This window comes from Cloeon dipterum, chromosome X, assembly GCF_949628265.1.
Source record: "Cloeon dipterum chromosome X, ieCloDipt1.1, whole genome shotgun sequence".
NCBI classification, from domain to species: domain Eukaryota; kingdom Metazoa; phylum Arthropoda; class Insecta; order Ephemeroptera; family Baetidae; genus Cloeon; species Cloeon dipterum.
In genome coordinates this window covers 12,948,400-12,973,594 of record NC_088790.1, presented here as the reverse complement: position 1 = coordinate 12,973,594, position 25,195 = coordinate 12,948,400, and the positions used below count along the sequence as shown (strand labels likewise).

General features: G+C 38.2%; 1 protein-coding gene across 1 annotated transcript; it reads right to left on the bottom strand.

Moving 5' to 3' along the window:
* Positions 1-3,179: 3,179 nt before the first annotated feature.
* Positions 3,180-23,391, bottom strand: LOC135945912 (tyrosine kinase receptor Cad96Ca-like). Its single transcript, XM_065493859.1, has 9 exons — positions 23,068-23,391; positions 11,967-12,208; positions 11,370-11,625; positions 10,968-11,188; positions 10,477-10,590; positions 9,613-9,748; positions 8,044-8,196; positions 6,722-6,903; positions 3,180-5,320 (listed from the first exon to the last, which is right to left on the bottom strand). Exons 1-9 carry the CDS (start codon positions 23,135-23,137, stop codon positions 4,814-4,816), a joined length of 1,881 nt encoding a protein of 626 aa, XP_065349931.1. The 5' UTR covers positions 23,138-23,391; the 3' UTR covers positions 3,180-4,813.
* Between the last annotated feature and the right edge of the window lie 1,804 nt (positions 23,392-25,195).

Below are 25,195 nucleotides of genomic sequence, written 5' to 3'. Positions count from 1 at the left end.
AAAATTCAAGTTTGCTTTACTCTGATGAGCATATAGCACAGGAGATGAGGAAAAGAGGATTTAAAGCCTGCTCGTTTTATGCTCCGAACAAAACATTTTCTGTCGCACTGCCGCTAAAACGCAATTCGTTTTCAGCTTCAATGGCGCTGCAGCTGCACTCAAGCATGTTTAAAAGCCTCTAACTCCTTTTAATTTCCAGTGGTGCGTTTTCAGCGAATTAAGAGGCTGAAAACGTGCGCCATCCCAGGTGGAAGATAGCACCATAATCACGCGAAAAGGCTCACCATGTCTGTGCAACTCTTCTTAATTACTCAAACCATACTAGACATGCGATGTTTCCTTTTATCACAATTATCTTAAATCTCCATTAGATCTCTCATATGGTCACAGGAATGAGAAATTCTGGTTTATCTGAGGAAGATAAAAATTATGAAAATTTGGTGTAGTTTGCACAAACTGTACGTCTGTTCCCTGCGGCTTAATTTAAAAATTAGTGGTCTTTATAAATATTTAAATCATGAATTAGTTAGAAACATTTTAAACTCATGTTAGCACCAGTTAATAATGTTGTGCATTTGTGACGTTTTTTTCGGTTCACACCTTCATCAAGATAGATATCGAACAACTCATTTTGGAGGAAGCCCAGTCTAGAAAAGGATGTTGCTGCATCCACACCTTGGTCTTTTTATTGAAACGCTAGAAATTCGTCCATGCAATTAATTTACGCATGCTGGAAACACACAAACCAACGAGTAGCTAGTTGGAAAGCTTCCGCAATCCTTTAAAATCTGAATGGATTCGTCATTGCAATGAAATAGAGTCAAACACAGGCGCAACCTGCATTTGACACCAACGCGAGCCAACAGCTTGGCTAATAGGTAAATTTAGTACACGTAAATAATTGTGAAATTTTAATCCCACTTATATCGATTGAATGCATTTAATGTAACAGTACAGAGAAGGTGCCTTGATTAACCTATTAAAACACAATATAATAGCTTCAGAAGCAGCTAGGGAATGTATCGTTGATGTAGATCCCATTCCAATACTTTTTCCAAGCAGTCTGCAAACAGACTGGAAAGATCTCTGCTAGCCTCGCCACTATATATTATTAACCGGCGGGGAAAATCTTCAGATTTTCCCACTCAAGGGAAAGGCGCCGCCTTGTTATTTCTATCAGCATCATCTGCCGTGTGTAGGTAACAGTACAAACTCTTTTCCCCACGAGATTAGATCGCACGGATTCACATGGAATATCGCATTGTTGACGCTGGATGATCTGCGAGTGTAAGTGTGTGGAATTTCGCACACCATATCAACCAGATTACGTGCAGAGTTCCCGGGAGACGTGATCCGTAGAAAAATATCTGGGATTGGGAAATAGTCAGGTCATAATTTTATTTCTGATCCAACCCTAGCTGTTTTTTCGTTCTCAAATATATACACACAAATGAAGATTTATTTTCCCTTTTGGAACTAATTTTACCTGCTTGATTTAATTTTCTTTTTCTGATTACAAATCTGGGGGATAATATGGTAATCCTTATAAAAAATCTAAATTTCCTATGTTTCAATTCAATTGAGGTTAATATAACAGTGGATATCTAACTAAAATTTTATAACTTTATAACATTAATTAATGCTTTAAGTATTTTTTATTGTTATTATTTTCCAATTGATCAAGCAATGGCCCACTTTAGAAAAAAAATTACCTTCTCAAATTCAAACCATTTTCTATCGATTGATACGTGCATATCTTGCTGAATGGTTTCGGGAACAAATTTCAAACGCACAGTGCATTTGTTCGTTAAGCTCGTTAAGCTGTTTAAGCTCTTGAGGTTTACAGCCTCTCGTAAACTGGACGAAGCCGATAAATAAACCACATAGCATTAACTCATCCTCGAGAAAATTTATGGCGATGGCGGAAATTGAGAAAAGAAGCTGCAGCTTCTTACCTCGCTTCATCCCAAATTTTGCTTGAACAACTTCCATCAAACTTGTACCGGCTCATCGGTACGAAAACCCCATATTCTGCTATCACTTGTTAGCATCCCCATTTTCAAAACTAACAGCCAAAAACAATCATGCGTATCAATCTTTGTTACAGTAAAAAAATCAGAGTTTAAAATGATAATTCGATTTCAAACAATAAGCCATTCTATATCGGAGAATTAATAAACCGTAGCATTGAATTTTATGATAACAAATCGATTTTAATATAATTACGCGAGATTGTGAGAGCGCCAAGTGTTTTCAAGAGCAGAAATTGCTTTTTAATTGAATATCCGCTTGGCTGCATGTAAATTAACCTTAGCACTGATATGAATTTTATGTATACAAAATTCACCATATTATACGAAAGCCCTCAGATTTTGTGGTTGCCATTTCTCTTAGTGTGCTAAAAACCAAAATCGGTTCAGCCGACCGCCGTAGAAACGTGAAAAACAAATTTTTGATACAAAAAAGAATCTTTCCCGACGTTTTTACGGTGATTGGCTGGACTGATTTTCGTTTCCAGCACATCAAAAGAAATCTGTTGTATACTGCATAGTATTGCTTTACAAGATTTTTTTCGCATGCCATTGTGAATTCTGAATTTTTATGAAAACTGGTTGCATAAAAATTATCTGGCTATTATTTTTAGAAAACCCCTTAAAAAAGAGAAATGTACGGATTCACATGTACATTCATAACTTTAAGAAATGTGCTCATGTAAAAACAATTTCTCATGTTTATCTTCTCCAGTGTGTTGTCGTTGATTAAAATAATAAACACGGTAATAAAAAAAGGCGGTGTTTTCTGTTTTCATATATAAAATCCTCTTATTAAGATGGTGGAAATCTCGATTTAGATCGCCTATCAATGTGTAATACGCCAGAAAACACGCAGGAGAGGTAGTAGGCAGTATGGTGCAAATATATTTACATCGATTATTCACGCTCAGTGCTCAAAATCAGTATGTTTATTATTGCCTGAAGTTCAGCGGTAAAGCTGTTTATTTAGCTTATTTGAACAGAGGCAATTAAAACATCTGATCAAAAATTATCGTAGCAAAAAGGATTGCGATTGTAAACGCTTTCAACTGAATACAAATTTGTTCCAAATAAATAAATTGCGTTGCTTGTGCAGAGGAAATTCGATTTGAGGCACAAATGTTTGATTTGCCAATAAAAAAAGGCTTTTTTACAATATAAATGTTTTATTTTCAACAGTTGTATGAATATAATCTTTTATCATTTCAAGGCAGTCTTGTTGACAATCTAACAAGGTTTTCCATTGATAATAGATTTTATGTGTACAAACAAGCTTTAAATTTATGTGTATCCTGGTTCATATCACTTGGGTTGGTTTTATATTACCTTATTTCTTTATTATTTGAGTTAAGAAGACATAACATAAAGAGGTTGCGTTACAAAACAATGGAAATGGTGCCGAGACGATTGATAAACAAGTGCTGCGGGACTCAATAAATTACTAAGATATCATTCTCTCTCTCCTGCCAGACAAAGTAAAAATCAGACATCACATTAATTCTTTTATACATCCGCAGTAAACGCCCATTCGCTTTCCATGATTGCCGTACTCGCACAAATTAAAATGCACCGAATAATTTAAAATGAAATCGGCGCTCACCGGAGTGGAAGTCCGCGTCTGCTTCCTTCGTCGTTGCATTTATTTTCCAAGCCAACGGTTCGCCCAACAGGAAATTGCCGAAATAATTTTGAGCAAGAAAGAAGTCAAAGAATCCGAAATCCGAATAACTATCATTGAGCTCCAACACGGCAGTTAAAAGGGAGAAATTAGCTTCGGAATGTTGGCACCTGTATTCCCTTCAGTATTCTCTTTGAGCGTGGTCCTTTTTATTTCCGAACACAAAAGATCGAAAGAGAACAAAGAGAACTGCGACACGCGAACTAAGCGCGAGCAAGAACAACAAACTTTGGTGCTGGAAAAAGCAAAATACAGCTGCGTGCTGTTTCGCGACGGAATACAAATCAATTGGCTTCTCTTTTACGACCCGTCACAACTCTGTTTCACAGTGGAATGTTCTTTTGATATTGAAATATCTAGAATCACGTTTTAATATCAATGTTTTGCAAATAAGAAGAAATGTCTCAATCTAAAGAAGAAAAAATCAAGAATTTAGGAGGACGTCACCAAGAGCATTTTTTTCAACAATGAAATTCCACATACCGATCGAATTGAAAAGCAATTGATCATTTTCATTTAAATTCGTTTGAATGAAGAATAAAAACAATTAAAAAATATCATAATTTTAAAATATCAAATTTGTAATAATTAATATGGAATTTCCCATGAGACGCTATTAAGTGCAATATATTGCAATTTTTTATCGTTCGTTTTCTTCTAATTTTACGAATGTCAATGCAAAAAATGGTTTTAAAGTTGGAAGGTATGCGGGGTTTTCTAATAAAAGGATAATTATAAAAATTATAATAGATTTATCCTAGCTGGGAAACATTGACCAAAATGATATTACCGAATAATACAAATTAAATGTACTTTGACTATAAAAATGATTTTTTTATCGTGATTTGGGCTGGAAGACTAGCCGGAACTAGGTCGATATAAACAAACTTGGTGTTTCCCAACAAAGATTTCTTCACAATGTTATCCTTGAGTAAATTCTTCGAACAACTCTTGTTTTTCAACGCGATGGTCTATAACCCTCTGCTTGAATTTATTTTCAGATTTTCCCCTGATAAATATTTCCGCGCTGAAATCTTCCGACTAAATATATTCACAGATTTTCACCCGCACCAATTCTCGCACTGTCCGTAATCGAGTTTGATTAAATTTTCTCGCCACTGAGGCTGACCATGTTGTAGTATGAGTGGTCGGGGAAGCGTTCGAGTTCGATGTAGTCCGTTTCGGAGACGAGCAATTTCTCGAGCAGCTCGACCGTCTCGCTGAACGAGGGCCGCTCCTGGGGTGATTTGTCCCAGCAGTAGAACATGATGTTGTAGATCTCGCGGCGGCAGTGCTCCGGCTTCTCGAGCCGCACACCGTCGCGCACTTTCTTGACCACCTCAGCGGCCGCCAGGCCAGGATAGGGCGTCGAACCCAGGGTCACCACCTCCCACATGAACACGCCGAAGCTCCACACGTCCGACTTGGCCGAGAAGATGTTGTCGTACAGACTTTCCGGCGCCATCCACCGGATCGGCAGGCGGCCCTCCGACTTGCGCTCGTACACCAGCTTGGAGGCAAGGTCGCGTGCGAACCCGAAGTCGGCCACTTTGCACACGCGATCCGTCGTCAGCAGCACGTTTCGTGCGGCGAGGTCGCGGTGCACGATCTGCAACACAAAGCCATTCTCACTTGAATATTTACATTGTACATTCTTTCATCGCTCAGTTTTCCAGCGGAAGAAGTAATCACACAGGCCTGCGCGTTTAGTTTATATTTTATGGTAGGTACATTATATGGAGTAATTAATTTAAAATAATAGGCGTATACAGAAAATCGATTAGTAAAAGGCAACAAAGCTAGCCAAACCGATAAAACAGACCATATAGTCATCGCAATGCGCCCGTGAGATAGATCACAAACACTTTAAAACTCTTGACACATGTGCTGGTTGAGTAGACGATTTAAGTCCATGTTAAAATCAACAATTTGGATCAAAAACCAACAAACTTTTAATAGAAATGACGGTTTTATTCGAGATATATCCCAGTCAACAAAAATTCGGTCCGATAGGACCGAAACGGTAAAAAAAGTGCCAGAGGACCAGCTTGGGGTTCGGTTAACTTTTGTAACAAATAACGTTAGTTTTTTGACCTGTTAAGTTCGAAAGATGAAAAAATAAAATTTCTCGATCTAGAGCCAGAGTGGTTTTTCTAACAAAACGCTAATAAATAAAAGGAACAAATTAATTGCTTTTCTTCGGAGTTTCAAGAGCAGTTAGAAAATTTCAATCCCATCAAGTTGAATTGAATGTTAATATCTAAGCAGTTTCAGATGTGAATCCAAGCAAAAATAAAATTTGATTTTGAATTTGAAGATTAATTGAGGATAAAAACAATGAAAACACGCTCATCGTTTGTGTGTACCCCTCGTTCTCCTATGAAAATAGTCATTTTAAAATTATTCATAAAAAATGTTTTTTGGTGCTTCAACAAAATACTTTAACTTCTTTTAATAAAATTTAATTTTGAATCTAAATAGGAATTTTACTAACTTTTCAACACAGGCAGCGGATTTAGATTTTCAACTGTAAAATTCATATATAAAATAATACAATATTTATATTTTTCTTTGGCCGAAAGTTAAAAATGGCTTATTTTTTATACGTAAAACATATCTATGAAACATTGAAATGTTGCTATCATCGACATTGACGTATGGTTACAATGGAGGTGTATTGACGTGTCCTACGCCCTTCCAGTGCCTAACAAATTTAATGAGGAGACGTAAAAAGTTTCTGGATATTTTTCCTGATGAAACATCCAAAGTGAAGGAAAATGAGTACTCAGAAGAGACCTGTTCCAAACATTTTACTGAAATGTCAGAGAGCGTGGGAGCAACAGGGATAATACCCCAACCCACATCCGGCCTTTAAATTCATTTTTTCAAGCAAACAGGAAAGTGGGAGGACGTATAAACTAACTAATTAGCCCGCACGTGTGTTTGGCGTTCATTATTTATGCCATAAGTTGGACTGAATAAATACGATATGCGTGCGTATAATTCTCACCCCTTTGGACGAGAGGTACTCCATGCCTCGGGCCACCTGGTACATGAAGCTGGTGAGCTCTCTGGAGGTGAGGCTGTCGCTGCGACCGTGCAAGTTGCCATACTGCCGGTCGGCCCTCGAGTTGCGCAAAAAACTTTGCAATTTGCCCAAGGACGCGTACTCCATGATGACAAACAGTGGCTCTGCAAAAAGTCAAGAGATTTCGTGTTTATATATATACCCCCTGGGGCCAATATATCTAACCAATTAAGGAAATGAAATCAAATTCTGGGTTCGTTCTAGAATTCTGGAAAAATTAGAGCAAAATTGTGCTCCCAAGGGATGAAATTTTGAAGCGATCATTTTGATCATCCCAGGTTTTAATAAAGGTTATTTTATCAATGCGTGCGCGCAGAGAGTGCATAGAATGAAATAAAATAAATTAGTCTGTCTTTTGCCATGAGACATTGAGGTTCATTCCTTTTCTTCCCTGAGCAGCCACCTCGCAACGCGTGTTCAATTTAATTTGCATATATATGAACCCATTTAACCATTTGGGTACTATTTTGATGCTAAACAGCCGCGAGGAAGAAAGGCATATTGTCGGGAGACTCGTATCAAAGTGAAACAAATATTGCTCATGGAATTTCTCTAGCGAGCATTTTGCTTTGAGTACTGAGAACATAAAAGTCCGCTTTCTTGGAAAACCTTCTCAAAATCAGTGCGAAAGTTCTTATTTTTCGACATTTTGAACACTACTCTGGAAATCAAGAATATTATTTATCAAATTTTTTTAAGAAGATGTTGTATAAAACTTTATTGTTAATTTTTTTATCAAAACATTTTTGAACCGGCATGTTTTTAAGGTATGTTTTCTAGGTTGATTACTATTTTTCAAATTTCACAAATGTATTATAACTTTAATGCAAAAAAATGCCAACCCCTGTTAAAAGATGAATTATTGATCCTTAACATACAAGAGTCATAAATGATCAGAGAATTGCCAGTTACGCTGATTTTGTTGATTTTTTCGGATAAAAAATGTACATAATTAACCTCATAATTAACCCCAATTAAAATGCCATTTATTTGAAACTCTCCTCCCATGCGGTTGCTTGAACAACTATTTTATTTTAATTTTCCTGCTGGCTAAAATAATAAGTTTTTAGGGGTGCAAGTTCTTCTAAGCTTTATAGCTCATGAAACTAATTAAACACAAAACTACGCTTTGCTCATTAATATTGCTTCTTCTGGGAAGGCAAAACGCCCATCACGTCGCCACCAAAATTAATATCCGTCCCCTTCAGAACAGCGGCCCCCATTAAAATCGGTGGCAAACTCACCCTTCTCGGTGCAGCATCCCAGCAGGCGGACCACGTTGGGATGCGGATCGAGCGTTTTCATCACCTGCAGCTCCTGTTGCAGGTCTTCGCGCTCCTTGTCACCAGCGTTGTCCTTAAGCGTTTTCACAGCTACCACAGACGGGCCCTCTCGGCCTGCAAAAAGCCGATTTTCTAATTAAGAAGCTGCGTTTGGCAAAGCCTCGTCGCCTGGGGGGTGGCACGCGCAGCTTCCATGGCTTTCGGGGCGTAGCTCACTCAATATCATTTTTCTCCACAGTGAAATGATATGTGTATAACATACATTTCAAACTTGCCGCCAGAAGGCTATGAAATTTAAAATCAGAAATCAGGAAATGCTAAATTAGGATAGCTCGTACAGTAAATAAGAAATTCTGAATCGTTGCTGACTTCCATGTGAACAGCAAGATTGATAAAATAAAACAGCACTCGCGGACAAATTTCCCATTTGCATTTCCAATGATTTGTTAAAGGATAACACGAGAGGAACTTCCTGTTTTTCCCTTTTGTGTACGGAGAATCATAACATGAATTGAATGGACTTTTTCTCGTGTAAAGATTGAAACTGCATTTACTGAATAGTGATGCTGGAATCAAAAATTCTTCGACACATTAAACTCAAGACAGATTTTTCTTTCAGCTCTATTTTTGGTCTTGAACTCTATAATCAGTGAACTCTATACCTGCTTCTAAAATTAAAGGCAAATTCTTGGTGCCTTTTCCAAGCCAGTACACTGCTGAGGGTCCTATCACGTGTTTTCGAGGAAAGCAGTAAAAGAGAGGGCTGCAACCTTTTTGCTCTTTGTTTGTGCGCAAATTGGAGCTGTGCTCGGCCAGCTAGTGAGTAGAATTTGACATATCTATTTGTAGTCTCAGCTCTTGGGAAATTTGTTAGAACTGGGAGATGCTTGTCAAAATTTGCTTTTGTACAAATCACACTTTCATTTCGCATCAGTCAGTCAAAAACTTAATGACATGAACATATCAATAAACTAGGAATGAGATGTCAGGGGTAAACTAACTGTTGAGTTAAAACACGCCTGCTTCATTATTTAGAGCGAAACATTGAGTCTTGCTTAGTATTGAGATATTTTTATAATTTTAAATGGTTTCTTTGTGAATTGGTGAGAAACGGTTCAAATCCGAGTCATGCAAAGGGTAAAACACATATTATTCCTTATTTGAGCTCAGACTTGAATCATCTTGTAGAATCCTTCAGAGAAATATGAAAAAATTTAATCAACTCCATAAGACGCAGAAATTTTCATTTTTGGCAGATGCAGACAAAATTGTGCTTTCATTTCACCCAGTTTGGCTCCGCATTTTTGACGCCTCACGACCTCACAATGAGTGCGTATATTTTAAATTATGCGCTGAGACAACACTTTGATCGTTCCAAATTGGGGTTCATTAATTTTGAATTTAATCAAGCCTTTTCTTTGCCAAATAGAGAGGTCGGAAATGAAAATTTGGCATCAAAGGCAATATAACCAAGATAATGGCAGGCAACTACATCATCTGAGGGTATTTCTGCATCATGCTAATACACACCATCAATATCGATTGCTTCGCACTTCCAGACCTGGCCGAAACAGCCTTCGCCCAGAATGTGGAACACTTTTAGCCGGTGACGTGGAAACTCCCAGCGATCTTCTTGAGCCGCCTTTTCCGCCAAACCAGGCTCCAACTGCAAAATCGAGAGGCAAAACTTAATCAACTAAGGCGTCGAAATATTTGGGGAAGTTTGAAAGCGCGAGGAAGCAACATTTTATTCAATAATGTTGGAATACTACGCAACGGTGGTAATATACCATAGGAAATTCATTTTTTTGCGTTAGTTCCTCCCACATAGCTTTTCCAAACTACAAAACTTTTCTCAAAGTGATTTATTGAGGCTCCTTGTTGGAATTGTGGGTTTTTATAGTATCATCCATTTTTCCTCTACAATGAAAACCCAAATAATGCTATCATAATAACAGAAAATTAATCACAGACAGACACGAGATAAGTGAAACTAGTTTAGAAAAATAACTAATGCCACTGCTAAAAGGAACTTCTGAAGAAGTGCGATTATTGATTTTTGAAATTTAGGAAATTTAATAGCTTGAACGTGGTGGGTGGCGTGGGATCAGAAAGAGATGGGGTATGCAACCTGCGCGATCGATGGGAGGCGCGGGTTGCATAACGACTTTACCACAGGCACTTTCGGGACCAATAGCAACAGGCGGAACTCGTTTCACAAAGGGATATTATTTGATTTATGGATTTATCGCACGCTAATCCGCGAGTAGTGGTGCCGTCGAAATGATGCAACAATTTTAGCTTTCACAACAGCTGTCAAAACCAGAGTTGATGAGCACCAATTATGTACTAATGCGAATCAATGCGGCTGTTGCGGCTTCGGAAAATGCGTACCTGCGAAATTGTGGTATCTCTGCTCCAGGCAGATTCGTATCTATTGAGTGGCGGCCTCTGACTACTCCAGTTGCCCGTGGACGTCTGCAAAGCCATGCCTCCAGAGTCCTTCCTCTGCTCCAAAAATTGGAAGAAAGTTAATTTTTACTAAAGCAAAAATGCTTTGTTTATTAAAAATATATTAAATATATTAAATTAAATTTAAAATCTTTGGCGCCAATGAATTTTCTCATTTTTCAATTAAATAAAGATATCATATTAGTTAAAAAATGAGAGTGGCCGTTGTAAAATAATTAGTAATGTAAAAAAGATATTCAAGAATTACAGAATCGAAATCAAAAAGTAGGAAAGCCAAACTTGTTTAAATTCTGGGCTATCATTAAACAAGAAAAAAGAATTTCCTTGAATTAAAATATATTAAAATTGAAAAAAAAATGTAATTTTCAAAACACAAAACTCGTTTAATTTAATACTTGTTTGAAGGGACTGACCAATTGGTCTTTGGTTTCGGCTTTCCTGCAGATGCGTTGTCTGAAGATGTAGAGGATGCTGGTAGCAGCAATGGCTAGAACGGCTCCGATGGCCACAGCAGGCAGGATTGTGCTAGCCAAACTGTCGCTCGAGGGCGTTGGAGGCGGCTTCTGCTGGTCTGTGGCGTTCTGGATGCTCAGATTGCTGAGCGTCGAAGTGGATCGCACCGCCGGCAACTCGGCTGCACAGCGGAAATTAACATTAATTGCATTCTCATTATGAATATTACGCCTCTCGGGCTGACTTAGCATTTTTTTCACCTACGTTAAATTTGATTGCTTTACATTAATTTGCACGCCCTTGGATTTTACTTTATAATTTTATGCTGTCTAGAGAGTTTGAAAATGGAAATGGGTATTTACTGATTTCCTTGGGGATCTCCGTCGTCGTCGTTGTAGTGGTGGTTGTGGTGCTCTTCCTTCTCTTTCCAGTCGATCTGGTTGCAGGCGGAACTGTTGGGTTGAAGCTTGGAATTGCAGGAAAGGGAGGAACCGGTGGTGGAGGGGGAGGAAGGAAGCTTGGCCCTGTTTTTTGAGGTCCGATGCGCACCCTGACCTCCGTTTTGGAGCTCGCGAACGAGTCGTTCACAGTCACGTACAGGAAAAACTGTTTGTTGTCCTGCATAACATAATACAAAATTTATTTTTTTGTGCTTTCTGTTAGTTAGAGTCGGGGGAAAACACAAATAACTCATAAATGACAAGAGATCTCTTTTTCTGGTATGGCTGCTTCATATTTACTGAGCTGTTTAATTTTTCAAAAAAAAAAAAAATACAGCAATGAAAACTTAACTTCCCGTTAATTCTATGCAAACTTTTCCTTATCCTTTACGCAGAAATTTGCTAACGAGCAGCTTTCAGACGTTTTATGGTATAGATTGATGTGAAAACTTCCCATCAGATCAATTAAATGCCAATTTTTTATATTTTTAAAATTCTGCTTATGATATTTAGGCTCACATAATCCACAAGCGACTCATTGACGTAGACGACGCCGGTCTGATTGTCGATGCGGAATGGTGCCGGTGCGTCCAGGTGTCCGAAGTGGTCGGGCGACGTCTGCTCGAGGCCGAACGTGACGGCGTCACCGTCCGCGTCCCTGGCGTCGGCACGCACCACCACGCTGCCAATCGGATCGGTCGCCGGCACCTGCCATTCGCGATTGACGACCACCAGCGGCGGCGAATTGAAGCTGAACACGCCTGAAAAAAATTCAATTTTCGCTTAGTTAAAAGAACACTATATTTATTTAGGCAAAAATGCAGCTGTTTGGCAAACAAATTTATCTCGTTTACAGGGGTAAAGGAAGGAAAAAAGAAGAGAGCGTGTGGGATGGCAGGAAAAGTGCTGGTGGAGCTCATTAACCGTCATAGAGGTTACACAGCACACGCAGCGGAACGGCGCCTTTGGAGCCCCGGATGGCCTACGGCAAGTCAACACACCAGCCTTTTGTTTGCTGCGAGTGGAGTTGAGAGAGCGAGCGAGCAAAGTCTGCTGCTTTTTTGCCAGATCGAGTGGAACACGACGAGGTGAGCAACCACAGCGCCCGCTTAGTAATTAAAATTTTCCTCGTTGAGGGCGTTTCGCTGCTAAAGGCTTCTTCCACGGTACTAAACCAATTCAACCCCAATTAATTTATTCCGGCGAAAACCTATTTGTTCTGCACCATTTTCTTGCTTCTGTAGGAATAAGCAACTAGACATGGGCTCATCGCTAAAGCTAAAAATTGATTTAATAATCCATTTTCCGGCCAACAATTCCAGGGAAAATTAGTGCTTGAAATTTCGCTTGAAACACTATCTAGCCTTCAAACAGATTGGAACAAAAACCAAACGGTACCGAATGTTGACCACGCATCCAATGTTTGCTTAATTAATTACAAAAAGGGCAAAGCGTCCTCCTCGACCAATTCTCTCGGTCCGCACACTAAATGCCAACTAATCAATTCTCACCGCAATCACCAGAGTTGAGCGTAAATGCAATGTAGCAGCCCCCAAATTAATTTTTCATTTATTCCCACTCTCCCTCTACAACCACTGCTACTTGGTTCTAACGTCGCACACTCGACATAGCTCTCTGCATTTTATTAATTGACTGCCTCGTGGCAATTGGCAGAATCATTAATTGAGTGAGGCATGAGAGGTTGCTCTCTAATTAAAATCTCTTTGAATAATGTGGCTGTTTAACTAATTATGTTGTGCACTGCATCTGGGTGAATGTAACAAGGGCAAGCCGGGCAAGCATAAATTGACAAATCGCTTGAGTCGGAATTAATAGGTTGTAATTTAACGTTGCACATTTTATGTATCAGTGTATAAATAGTTTTCACTATAACAAAAGCACTTTTCTGATTCATTCCCTCGGGAGAATTTATGAGGAATAAAAAGAAGGAAAAGATCGAGTTTCAGCGAGTTTTTTTGCTAACACTACAAATGCCTTATTTCTCTTAATGTGATTTTCTCGACTTTAAATGTTTGTAATATATTATGACTTATTTTGGAGAAATAAAAAAGAATTGAAACGAAAACGAATGAAATTCGGAATAAGTTACTGATAATTATATCCAAACAAATCTGCAGCCACCGCCGGGACGCACGTGTTTCGTGGTGGTAAAACCTTGGAACAATCTGCCAAGCGAAATAAAGGACTGCTATGTTGCCGGATTCCCTTCCTTGGGCAAAAAGCACCTGTAACGAATTTCGAATGATCATCGGTGATTAATTACGTGTTAATTTTTGACTCAATGCTGCCGGAGACTGTTCTTGTTTATTTTTTTGCATTAAATATGCTAGCCTTGTTCGCCTTTTCATGGGTTTATTTTCTCTAATATGTTTTTAGGTATTGACTTAGCAAGAATAAACAAGCATTTTAAGTAAAAACTCAGAAATCCAAGAGTGGGTCAACTTAAAAAAAATAACTAGATCATCTGCAAAATTGTAGAGATTGAATGTGGAGTTTGCAATATAGGCCTGGAAAAATTAATTCACTTTATGTCATCAACAGAGCTGCGAGGCTCAACTGACTGTTGTGTTTACAGAATTAGACATAAATAACGGGGTGAATGTTGCGTGACGCGTGACATGTCGTTTGTAATAACAGGCAGCAGGAAAAAAATGTACTTTAGCGCCGTTTGCAGTTAACTTGCCAACCTCTTTGTAATTTAATTTCCCACCGCAACGTTGCATTTAGCTTTCAAGAAAAATCTAATTTCGTCGCGAGTTCTTTTAAGGTTTTTAGAGCTTAGTTCTCCTACAAATTTCGTTGAAATAATCAAAATTTATAAAGAAAAGCAATTTGCTGTGTCTTAAAAGTTAACTTTCCGGTAAATCACGGTAGTATTCAATTTGAGGAAACCGATTAACGGTCGAGGAAGTACAACATTTTATATAAAAAAATGAACCAGTCAAATTTTCTTTTGATAAATGACCACTTTTTATGTCTATTCGAAATAATACAATTTTACCTTTCTTTTTTAGAAATATATTAGAGAATAATTTATGCTTGAGAGCGCCATTAAAAATAATTTTTTTAATAGCCAAAATTCAAGCAAAGATAAAAGAGGCGTGATGTAAAAAGCTTCTTTGACGTTCAGCCTTCAAGCTTAGAAACATTTAACTATACGCGTCGCTCAAGCCTTGACTTTTTAGCGCGCGATGTATTGGTCCATTATTAACAGGCAGCGAACGCGGATGCGCGGCCAGGTTGTAAGATGATGAATGATGACGGCGTTTGGATTTACACGCGGCGTGTCCCTCTCTGGATCAGGAACCGTGAGTGCGTTGTTTGACATCCGCGTCTCGCCGCTGAAAAGGAAAGGCCCAGCTGACGTCACTCGATTCCATGACCTTGCCTGCCTGCAGGAACGCCGCGGTGAGCGGACCTGGCGCTCGGATTGAAATGCGTGCACGCGTCGCGTGTTAAAAGCACTCTCTCCTCGAGAGATTCCCGCGGTCTCGCACCAGGATTCATTCGAAAGCAGTGAAATTTCTGTTTGTTAAGCGCAAAGACAAGGGCTGTTTCACGGCTAGATTTAATCAGTTTCAGTGCTCCCTTGGGACAGCTATAAAATTTATTACTGTTTTTGGAGAGCAAAATAAAGAAATTTGCATACATAGTCATTTTGACTTGAGCTTTATTTCAAACAATATCCGTCAAAGTTCTTGTTTTAACCAACAAACAGATTCAAGGTAAACTGAAGTTGACAGATGATATATGTAGGATGTACATAGTGTATGTGTGTAATTTATCACCCTTTCAACTATAGAACAAAATAGTATTTTTAATTATTACAGTGTAATAGCTACATCCCATTAATAAACAATGACCAAGTACAACACACAAAAATCACACAACAGTGACACATTACTTTGTTTGACGAGCCAATATAAACGGACGCGACACAATTCTACAACAACTAGAAGTCGCAGTCCATCAACACGCAAGCCCTCAACAAATTTAATAAAATTTACTATAGGAAATACTGCGCATTAATCACTTTACCTGTAACAGAAAAAATGTCTATCGAAAAAATATGGGGAAATCAGTGCGCTCAGAATGTTATATAAATATTTGACTGACAATGAGTTATTGTTTAAAAACAATTGACTAAACCACATGCTTCTACAACAACAACAACCAAACGATGAAATTAATACAATATGATGTATTGTGGTAAAAAAATAAGTGGATTTATATTTAAGGCATTTTTTCATACTAAATATAAATGAACTGGTTTAAATACAGCAGTGAATAAATTTTTCTCCTTAAGTAGAACCAACAGCTTAAGCTGGTCCTTTACTGAACTGGGCTTCCTTCAATGAGATCTGTGCGCCTATGTTATTCGTTCACGATGCTATTGGAATACGGAGTTTTCGCGAGTTGTTCTTTTTAGTGTCACTAATCTCAAAGGAGGTGAACCGATCAAAGGATATAGAATACCAATTTCTTAATGGCTAGAAAACCTTCCAAACATGCGTCGACGCCATGTAGAACAATTTAATCATTATATAACGTGTCCTATGTGGTTTATGGCAGTTTTTCTCGGTTTTAAGAGTCGCAGAAGATTTTTATAGCGAAATCAATGCCTAAAGGCAAAATTATTGACATTAATGTTAACAGCCCTGAATTCCTTAACCTGCCTATATTAAATCGAAAAAATAATTGTTAAAGCAAAATATTCCTTAACTTTTTCACTAAAAACCATTTACTGAATGCAAGTTCATCACAGGGAGCTAAAAATAAATTTTATCAGTAATTTCACTGCTTAATACGTGGTCGTGTTTCATACAAGGGAAAAAAGCGAGGGTTAATCTCAAACTTTACTTGGCATCATTAGTCTAGTCTAGTGCAGATTTTCCAGCGTTGTGGTGGCACCTTTCCATCGTCTGGAATGCAGCTGAGTCTAGACAGCAGGCGTTTTGCGGTTTACTAGAACTTTTTGTTCACTCTCAAGTGGGGCGCCACGAAGAATTTTTACGCTACCATCTGCCACGCAATCTTGGGTGAAATTTAATTAAAACTTCATCGCGCGCATGATCGCTACTCTCTTTGACGATGCGTGCGTAGATGCGATATCCGCCAGCCGTCGTCACTCCCGTCTGAGAGATTTGCCTATTGGCAAGCTATCTGTTTTAATGAAATGTGTTTTCAATCATATTCAACCACGTGAAGGAAATGTCATTTAAAGAGTGGTACTCAATATACGCTATGGAACGAGATCAAAAACGGCTTTTCAACCCTCCTGAAACTCATATCGAACTAACTTCCGCAAACTTCTTTCAACATTCTCCAGTTTCCAATGAAGAATCGAAATAAGGAAAAGACTGACTTCTTGATATCAGAAGCACATTTCCGCATTGCTTTTCCACTGATTTCCTCACGGAGAGTTGAAGGGCAAAGAGCAATATTAGATTGGGCAGCAGAGCTTCACTTTTCAGCAAATAACATGTTTATTTCTTCTATTAGGAAGAATAAATATCCAGCGGTGGGTAAATATGTTTGTTTTGTGTAAAGAACAACGTGACACCACTTCTTTTTAGTATTTATTAAAAGCAATGACTCAGACGATTAAGCAAAAAAAAACTGGATTCATTTTTTTATGACTCCAGAGGAAAGTGCATTTTTCAATTAATAATGTTCACTGAAAAGCACGCACTGCTTTCTAGGAGGAAACAAAAATGATTACACTGCTACCCAGTATGACGCTACCTGAATCCAGCTCCAACTGGACTAAGCTTTCCTACATAAAATTGAAAAGGGAAAACACAATTCAGGAATTCACATTCTTTCATCAAAGCAATGACACAACTCAAAAACACAACAAACGCAAGAACAGGCTTGCAATGAAAAATATCTAATCTGATCAGCAGTTTTTCTAAGCGCGTAGATTTCTCTCCGACTTCTGACTGAGAGAATTCACAAAATTAAATTCCGAAGAAGTTGTAACTCTGCCAATTATATCAAACTACGAGGCAAATTATTTACTGACTAAAATTGCATAGGGTTAATACCCGTTTTGCAATTACGGCAAAGTTGGGCCTTCTGCCTTTTCCCTTATATAAGATCCTGCAAAACTACTATTCTGACTGACTTAGGGAGGCGGGTTCTTGGCAAAATACCTCCGTCAGTCGAGATCCGTGATTAAGGGTGCCATTAACGGTGATAGACTGGCTCTTGTGTGCGAAGTGGAGCTAGGATAAAGAGATTGTTGCGCGCGTGCACCATAGAGTTCATTGTGTCAGCGCTTTTCCCCTCTTCATAGTTGCCTTATTCCTCTCGAATATGTAATAATTGTCAGTAATAAATTGTGACCTGGCGTTCAACAAGGTCACCTGCACTGCGGTCACTCCACTGAGAATGTTGATTATCTGACTTGAACGAGTTAATCAATTTTATTTTCAAGCGACCTTGTGCTAATGGAATTTTTATTATTCTAAATTACTTATTGGATTTAATAACCTGAGGCTTTTCTTTTAATTGATTAAATAAAATTATAAAGCTGGCCATTAGAGTTGAAAATATGTAGAGAAGAATGGAGTTTTTTTTATTTAGACAGCATTTTTTCCGAACTTTCAGCAAGAGACACTGGGCTGGGCGCAAATAAGAATATAAGTGTCTAATAAAGTATGTTTCATTCTCTCTCATTTTCTATCTTCTATCTTGATCAATATTGATGATGATTATGATTCATCATAAATTAGTACAACACGGCCAAAGGTTCACAAATTCGAAATTAGTCTGAGATATGCTCTTTTTTCTTAAACTCAATTCATCAAATGGATAACAAACTCTTCATATAATTCCTGTTGAAACTTATATGATTATAGTGAGGGCAATTTTCTCCATACCATGCACGACAGTCTTGAGCGTGATGCATGATAAAATTACACAATGCAGAACTCATTACTGTCTTCAGATGAGATAACATTCATATCCTTTCCTCAAGAGTCAACCCTTCCGCAAAGGAGCTTTTGCTCTGTGAGCTATATATGGAATGAAAATCCAGCAGGTTGAATCTCGCGTACTGCGCGTTTTTTCTCTGCAGTCGGTGCTGACAGATTTTCATTACAGGGTGCAGTGGAACGAGCGATGGGAAATCTTCTGGCTCGGAAACGAAGAACAGCCTATTTATGGAGATTAACGATCTTGCACTCGCTCGCTCGAGAAAGAGCCATCAAATAGAGGAAAATAGCGTGTGTTTGAGCTTGGGTAAAATATGTTTTTGTGCTTTTGCAATAAACGGCATTAGTCTGTACATTAGATGATTTGATTACATGTTTTTGAATATTGTACTTAGTAATTTTTATCTCTTGTCAATGTGTTCAAAATTATGTGACATTTTTGTCAGTAAAATAAATGAATTGAAATATTGTGCTTTAATTCTTAAATTTAAAAAATATTAAATCAACGATAATGACTATTGCAAACAAAATCGTTTTCGTGAAAGTTAATTGCAGATAATTTTGAGAAATAGATAGAGTACACTCATTGATGATCGATATAAAATTAATTTTTCGCAAAGCTGCAAAAGATTTCACATTTTCAAACGAATTCTTTTTTTAAAATCCAAATCACAGTTTAAATCGAATCAAATATCACCAGTTTGAATCAAGCTATTTTCGCGTTCAATACAGTTCTAAATGTGTCAGAAATATTTCCCGCTGAAATTTAACACATTTGGAACTAACCTGTCGGCTGCTTGCTAATAGTTTACATTTGTAAAATATTCGATCTCGAGCTCAATGCGCTATTTGAGTAAATAATTACCAATAATATGGTTAGTGTAACGAACTGCTTGTTCCCCCTGAAATATAAAGCGCTGTGATGCGTTTAAGTAAGGTGAAGATGTGTGCTCTATTCGATGCTCACGCAGGTGCCTAGGAATCTGGTTTCTGCGCCAATCTGCAGAAGGCATGAGTGGAATCTTTCATCGCCAGACAGATTTGCGCAAGGGAATAATTATTCCACACCGTTCATGAGAAGCGACAGCAGCGGCGTTGCGGTAGGAACATTCGGCAAACGGAAAATGTAGCAGCGTGTGTAACATCAACTTCAAGCACTTGGCAGCTACCACTGATTGAACGAAGATTTGGAATTCTGTCTCATCATTCGCAAGTTCGCAAGCAGCTGAATATAAAAACAAAATCATTTTCCGTGCTGCCAACAATTATTTTGCTGCATTGTTACCTCTAGCAAATAATGGCAATTTATTTTTTGTGTGATCTGTGATAAAATGTTACGTAAACTTGAGTCAGGGCAGAGTGAAAATCTAAATCCAGTTTTGGGGTATTATTCAGTAAAAAAGGTTTTTGCTGGGATATAATTACTGTTGTTGCAATTTATTTTAAGTTATTATCAGTAAAGAGAAGTCCTCACTGCATGGTTAGCATGAAAACTTTCAGGCCAATATCCATGAAAATTTTGTTGAAATCTGCCTTAACCGAAATTTGAAGATTATTTTTGTATGAAAAGATAAAACAGTTCTCTTTTGAAATGGCATATCGACCCAAATATAAAAGAATTTTTGTTCTCATCATAAGAGCAGATCTCATAACTCTCTCGTATTCAAAGCTAAACAAATGGAGGAAATATTCTCCCTTTATAATTGTTTTCCTCCTTTCAGATCCCATCTCGGCAACAGCTGTTGACGCACTTACTAATGAGGGAAAGGGTGGGCCCAACGGCAGCTTGCGCTTGCACACAATTTCCTTGCTGCCCCTTTTCGTTTTTCCGCGCACAGAGATGAGCGCCAGACTACCGGGGATTTCAGACGCACGTTTGTGTGCGAGTGCTAATTAGGGGACATTGGCACCAATGATCAAGTGGACGCTGGCAGAGCTCCTTTGAAGCTCGGGTTTATTTTGGGAACTGTGATATTGGACCTATTTTAAATTTAATTTTACGGAAGCTAAAATGAAATATATATATGCATATTTGCGCCAATTCCAAAAAAGCGAAACCATGGTTCGAGAAGTTTAATTTGTTGCCTGTCTCTTCTCCATATTTCTATTGGAGTGTTGCAAATTTGTGCGTCGTCATCATCACTATTTTCAGCTAGTAAGGGACATGAATGGACATAACACTCGCTCCAGAGATAATTATTTTGTGCCCTCCCAGGTGTCAGCGGCGTCTTCTCGAAATCCAAAGATTTACATGTTGAATTTGTATATAATAAACTTCCAGCGCAGATTCGAGGTGTGCCGCAGTTAGACGAATTCGAGAAGCAGTTAAAGATTTTTGTTTATGCAAACAAATTTTATACTTGTGATGAATTTCTCGATTACAGGGCACCTACGTAGCGAAACATGCATACTCGCTTGCGACACAAACAACGAAATGTTTACACTATGCTTCTTCTATTTATTTATTGCTATTGAAATTTTGTTATATGAGACTCATTTGTAAATGCGCGGACAGAAATGGAGGAGCTTCGATTTTTGTACGGCTGTGTAATACAAATAAAGAAATTGAATTGAATTATATTCGTTCAGTTTTATTGAGAAATGAAAATATTATATATTTTGGGGTTCTGAGGTGAAAAATAAACCTTGCGGGATCTTGAACAATTCTTCTATTTAATAAGACAGTCACTTGGTGACTAAGTCTAACAGAATACAAGGACCTTTAAACAGAATTCATAATCGACTTTAGAATTAACAATTAAGGAGAATTGACTTGAAGAACAATTTAAAATTAGAAAAGAATTTACCCGAATGAGTCGGGTACTTCTCAATTAAACGCTCGGAACTCTTTTAGATGCGACTTGTTAGCTCGTGTTTCCGTCGAAAACTAATTTAAATTCAAAATCTCTCTATGTTGCTTTAACGAATTTCCAACAGATACCGTCTAACAATCATTGATAACAATACCCTAGACCAAAAGTGAAAAAGGAGTGGGAGCTCGGCTCCGCAACCACTATATAATTCTTTATTAAATTTCTGGTCATGTTATGTTAGGATTGGAATATAACCAAAATCAATGCGAGCTACCATGGAGATTTTTTTTTAAGAAATATCAAAAATTTATTTATTGATTTTTATATATATTGCTTAGTTACGAGAGTGGATGCATTGATGATACTCTAGCTCTATAGCTCTTGATGATACATGTTAAGTGTTTTGCGTTCGCAAGTATGAGCCATCTTTTTTGATAGCCGTTCCTCTCGAGCACAAGCGGAGGGAAGGAATAATTGGGAAAATCCAACGAATGGCTGATAAAAACAAGAGCTGTGCGCATAGAAGCTGCTTGTGCGTGGGGATGGCAACGTCATTGTTTGGTGGAAAAATTACAAAGAAAAGTCAAGTAAAAAGGAACATTGTTGCTTGTCGATATTTCACATCCATTATTCTCTCAAACGATTAAATTGATCAAAAAGGCACAGTAAAATTTGTGAAATCCTTTTTAGGGAATGTTTTCTGAACTTGGTCTCAAAAGCTCAAAAGGCTAAACGAAACACTGATATAAATTGAATTATTCGCTTACTTCAAGAAGAAAAGTGGACGTAACAGAAAGATTTGGGAGGAGGTCTCAAAACAAAGGTCATAAAACAAAAGGAGTAGGAATAAAAGAAGCTGCAGATATGGCAGTGCAGTCGTACCCCCAAAATCTGCCAGACGCTGGGAGGCAACACAACAAAAGATGCGATTCAAAGAAAGTAATGCCTCGCAAACACACAAAACAAAGCTGATAATATAGTCATAATATGAGCACAAAAACACCATGAGGGCTCAACCTTTCATAAAAGCTTGCACCACCATACTAAAAAAATTGCAAACAATAAGGAGTTTCGCACAAAAATTGGAATGGAAACCTTTTCTTTCATTTTTAAAGTCATCCGTTTTATATAAATAAACACTCTCTATAAAGTTTAGGCCTCACGGTATGTATTTTAGTTTAACTTTCGTGACGATGAGTTCAATAACTGCTCAAAGAGAGAAAGGAGAGCTATCCGGCGCCGACACCATTGTGTGCTATGTACGAACACTCTTGTAACCTCTTTTCACAATCGAAACCGTCACTGCACTGGCATTTGCTCATCATCTCGCTTCACAGAAATTTAATATATATGTTTAAAAATTTAAAACAGCCCACACCAATGCGAATATCACTTACTTTGTAATTCACTGCAAAAATCCGCAACTACCCGGAGGAAGACAATTAGCAGGAACGTTTTGTTGCCCTTTGTTTCAAATTAATTAACAACTGCTCTTGACGTCAGGCAAATTCTGCGTGGATGTGCGTTCATAAAATTGCTTCCACGTAATAGCTCCATTATAATTTTTACTCGCAACATTGCGTGGATTAATTTTGAACTTTTGGTATTATCTCATTTTGAACAACGACAACTAGACCAAAACCGAGTTGAATTTTTCTCACGTCCTTCCTCTTCACGCCCTCTTTCACAATCGCACTAAAGTGCACGAGTATGAAAACATAAATTCCGCAGCAGCACCAAAAGTGGCACACACGCTCTCATGGCCAGGCAAGATTCGCACCTGCGTTCAACAGGCTGGCGAAAATTGAAACAAACGATATACTCGATGGGGAGGAAAAGGCTACTCACCCGCGGCATTATGGACGAGCACAGCCCAAAAAAAGAGCGAGCCGATAATTGAGTCGACTCTGCGCGTCATCGTGCCCAATCACACACTAATTGGCGAGCCGATGCAAATCACTGTCCTCACACGCACACTATTTGATCACGGCACACTTGGATCATTCACCTCATCGCCGCAGTCGATAAATCTCTGGCTCAGCAGGGTGCCGAAAGCGCATTTCGACGGGGTGCAGGCCGCGACTGGTCCACAAACTGGACTCAAAACAACAAAGAACGACACGGAACCTAAGCAGGCCCGCTGGTTGACTTTCCCTTCCTTCTGCGGAGCGACCTGAGACGTGCTGAGAGTGGCTTCGTGATTGGCTGAGGAGCCTTCGACCGGCCAATCGGTGCGATCTTCTCTGCGTCCGGCTCCAACCGTGATTAGTCGAATACCTGCACCTCGGCTCCAAGGTTACGAATCTGGCCGCCGCGCGCCGAAGGTATCTCTTAATCCCGCTCCACGCACACCAGATTCCTTCACGCCACGCGCCAAACTCGCCTGGCGTTTAAAACTTCCTATTGATTCTAAAAATGGGTTTAAAAAGGGACACATTTAATTTATTTTTATTAATTATGGAAGAGTAAGTAAAATGTCTTAAAACAAATTTTCAGCAAATGTAAGTCGTTTTGACTTAAATTTAAAGTTATTCTAATTTATCTTTTTTAACAATAATATTCTTGCTAAATCAAATAACCTTCACACTATTGAGGTGTTCAAAGTCAATGGAAAACACTTGTTTTGTTGGTTATTAAACATCACATTGTGAGATAGTGCCGTAAGTGTAAGTTTTCTCCGCCATTTTCACGATTGATTTTTCCTTCATCTTTAAGTTGAGTTTTTTTTTACGTTAATAGCAAGAAGTGCAAAGATTAAGACGGTTAAATGTGTTAAATTTCGCTTGTTGTATGGTTTACATGTTCAGGCGGTTTTTCAAAGAATCCTGAAACTGAGGAAACAAAAATATTTTTCATCAGATTTTCATTTTATTGGAAAAATCACTGCAGAAATTCCTTAGAAACATTTTTCCATAAGAATCTCGTCCTGTACTTTTTCAACGCAATCTTTGCATCAACAAGGCTGGAAAAAGCATTGAGTGTGAATATTTCCCATAGAGCAATATCGTATAGCTGGGGTATAAAGTGCAATTTTCATGTGGGGAAAATGCGTAGTCAGGAAAGCGCAACTGGAAAATGTGCTCTACTTCTTTCACGTGCAAGTTGGTTTTTAAACCGCTGATTGAATGAAGCGGCTTCTTTATCCACAGAGATATAATACATGGAAAGTGCATTTAAATAGCGGTGGAAACCTACTACCCTACCACGCTTGAGCCCATTTTAGAGATGTGAATTAAATTGGTTTTTAAAGCAGAAAAATGTATTTGGCAAACGTGATTTGCATATAAATGTTAATTAATTCAAGTATATAGCTACTAGAGGCAGAAAACAATTTCAGAATACCAATTACATTGAAATTGAGTTAGCAGGGTCCCGGCTCTCATACGCCAGCATTATTTACCATAAATATCAATTCATTGCCTCTGTACAGCATCAATTAAACTCCACTTAATATCTTCTGTCATGTGACCTAACCAACAGCCAACACTTTCACTTAATTCTACAGCATATTGGCAAAAACGTGTGCACGAACGTGATATTATTTTCAGCATAACGTGGAAATTCAACCGAATTAATTTGCTTGACTAATCCTGTATTTGGTAGTGGATGTGCAAAACGTACATTGAGTCCCTGTGGACCTCTCATTCAGAGAGGCGTTTGAAACTACATCGCGTTGGATTTAATCAATAATTTACATTTTAACCCCTTTATTTATAAATTTTAACTGTTATTCGGCCGATCGATCCTAATTCAAAAAACGGCAATGAAAAAACTCGACTTAGCTTGAAAAATTAATCATGGATGTCCGCAACGATTTGGCTAAGAAAATGCCCTGAGTAACGTAATCAAAAATATTGAAGGCACGCAAAAGGCTCACGTTTCTTTTCCTTGCTCTTTGTTTTAAAAATCTTATTTTGTATTTAATGAAAATGATAGATTGTTTTTCACACACACAGCTTCTAATTCCATCATTCAT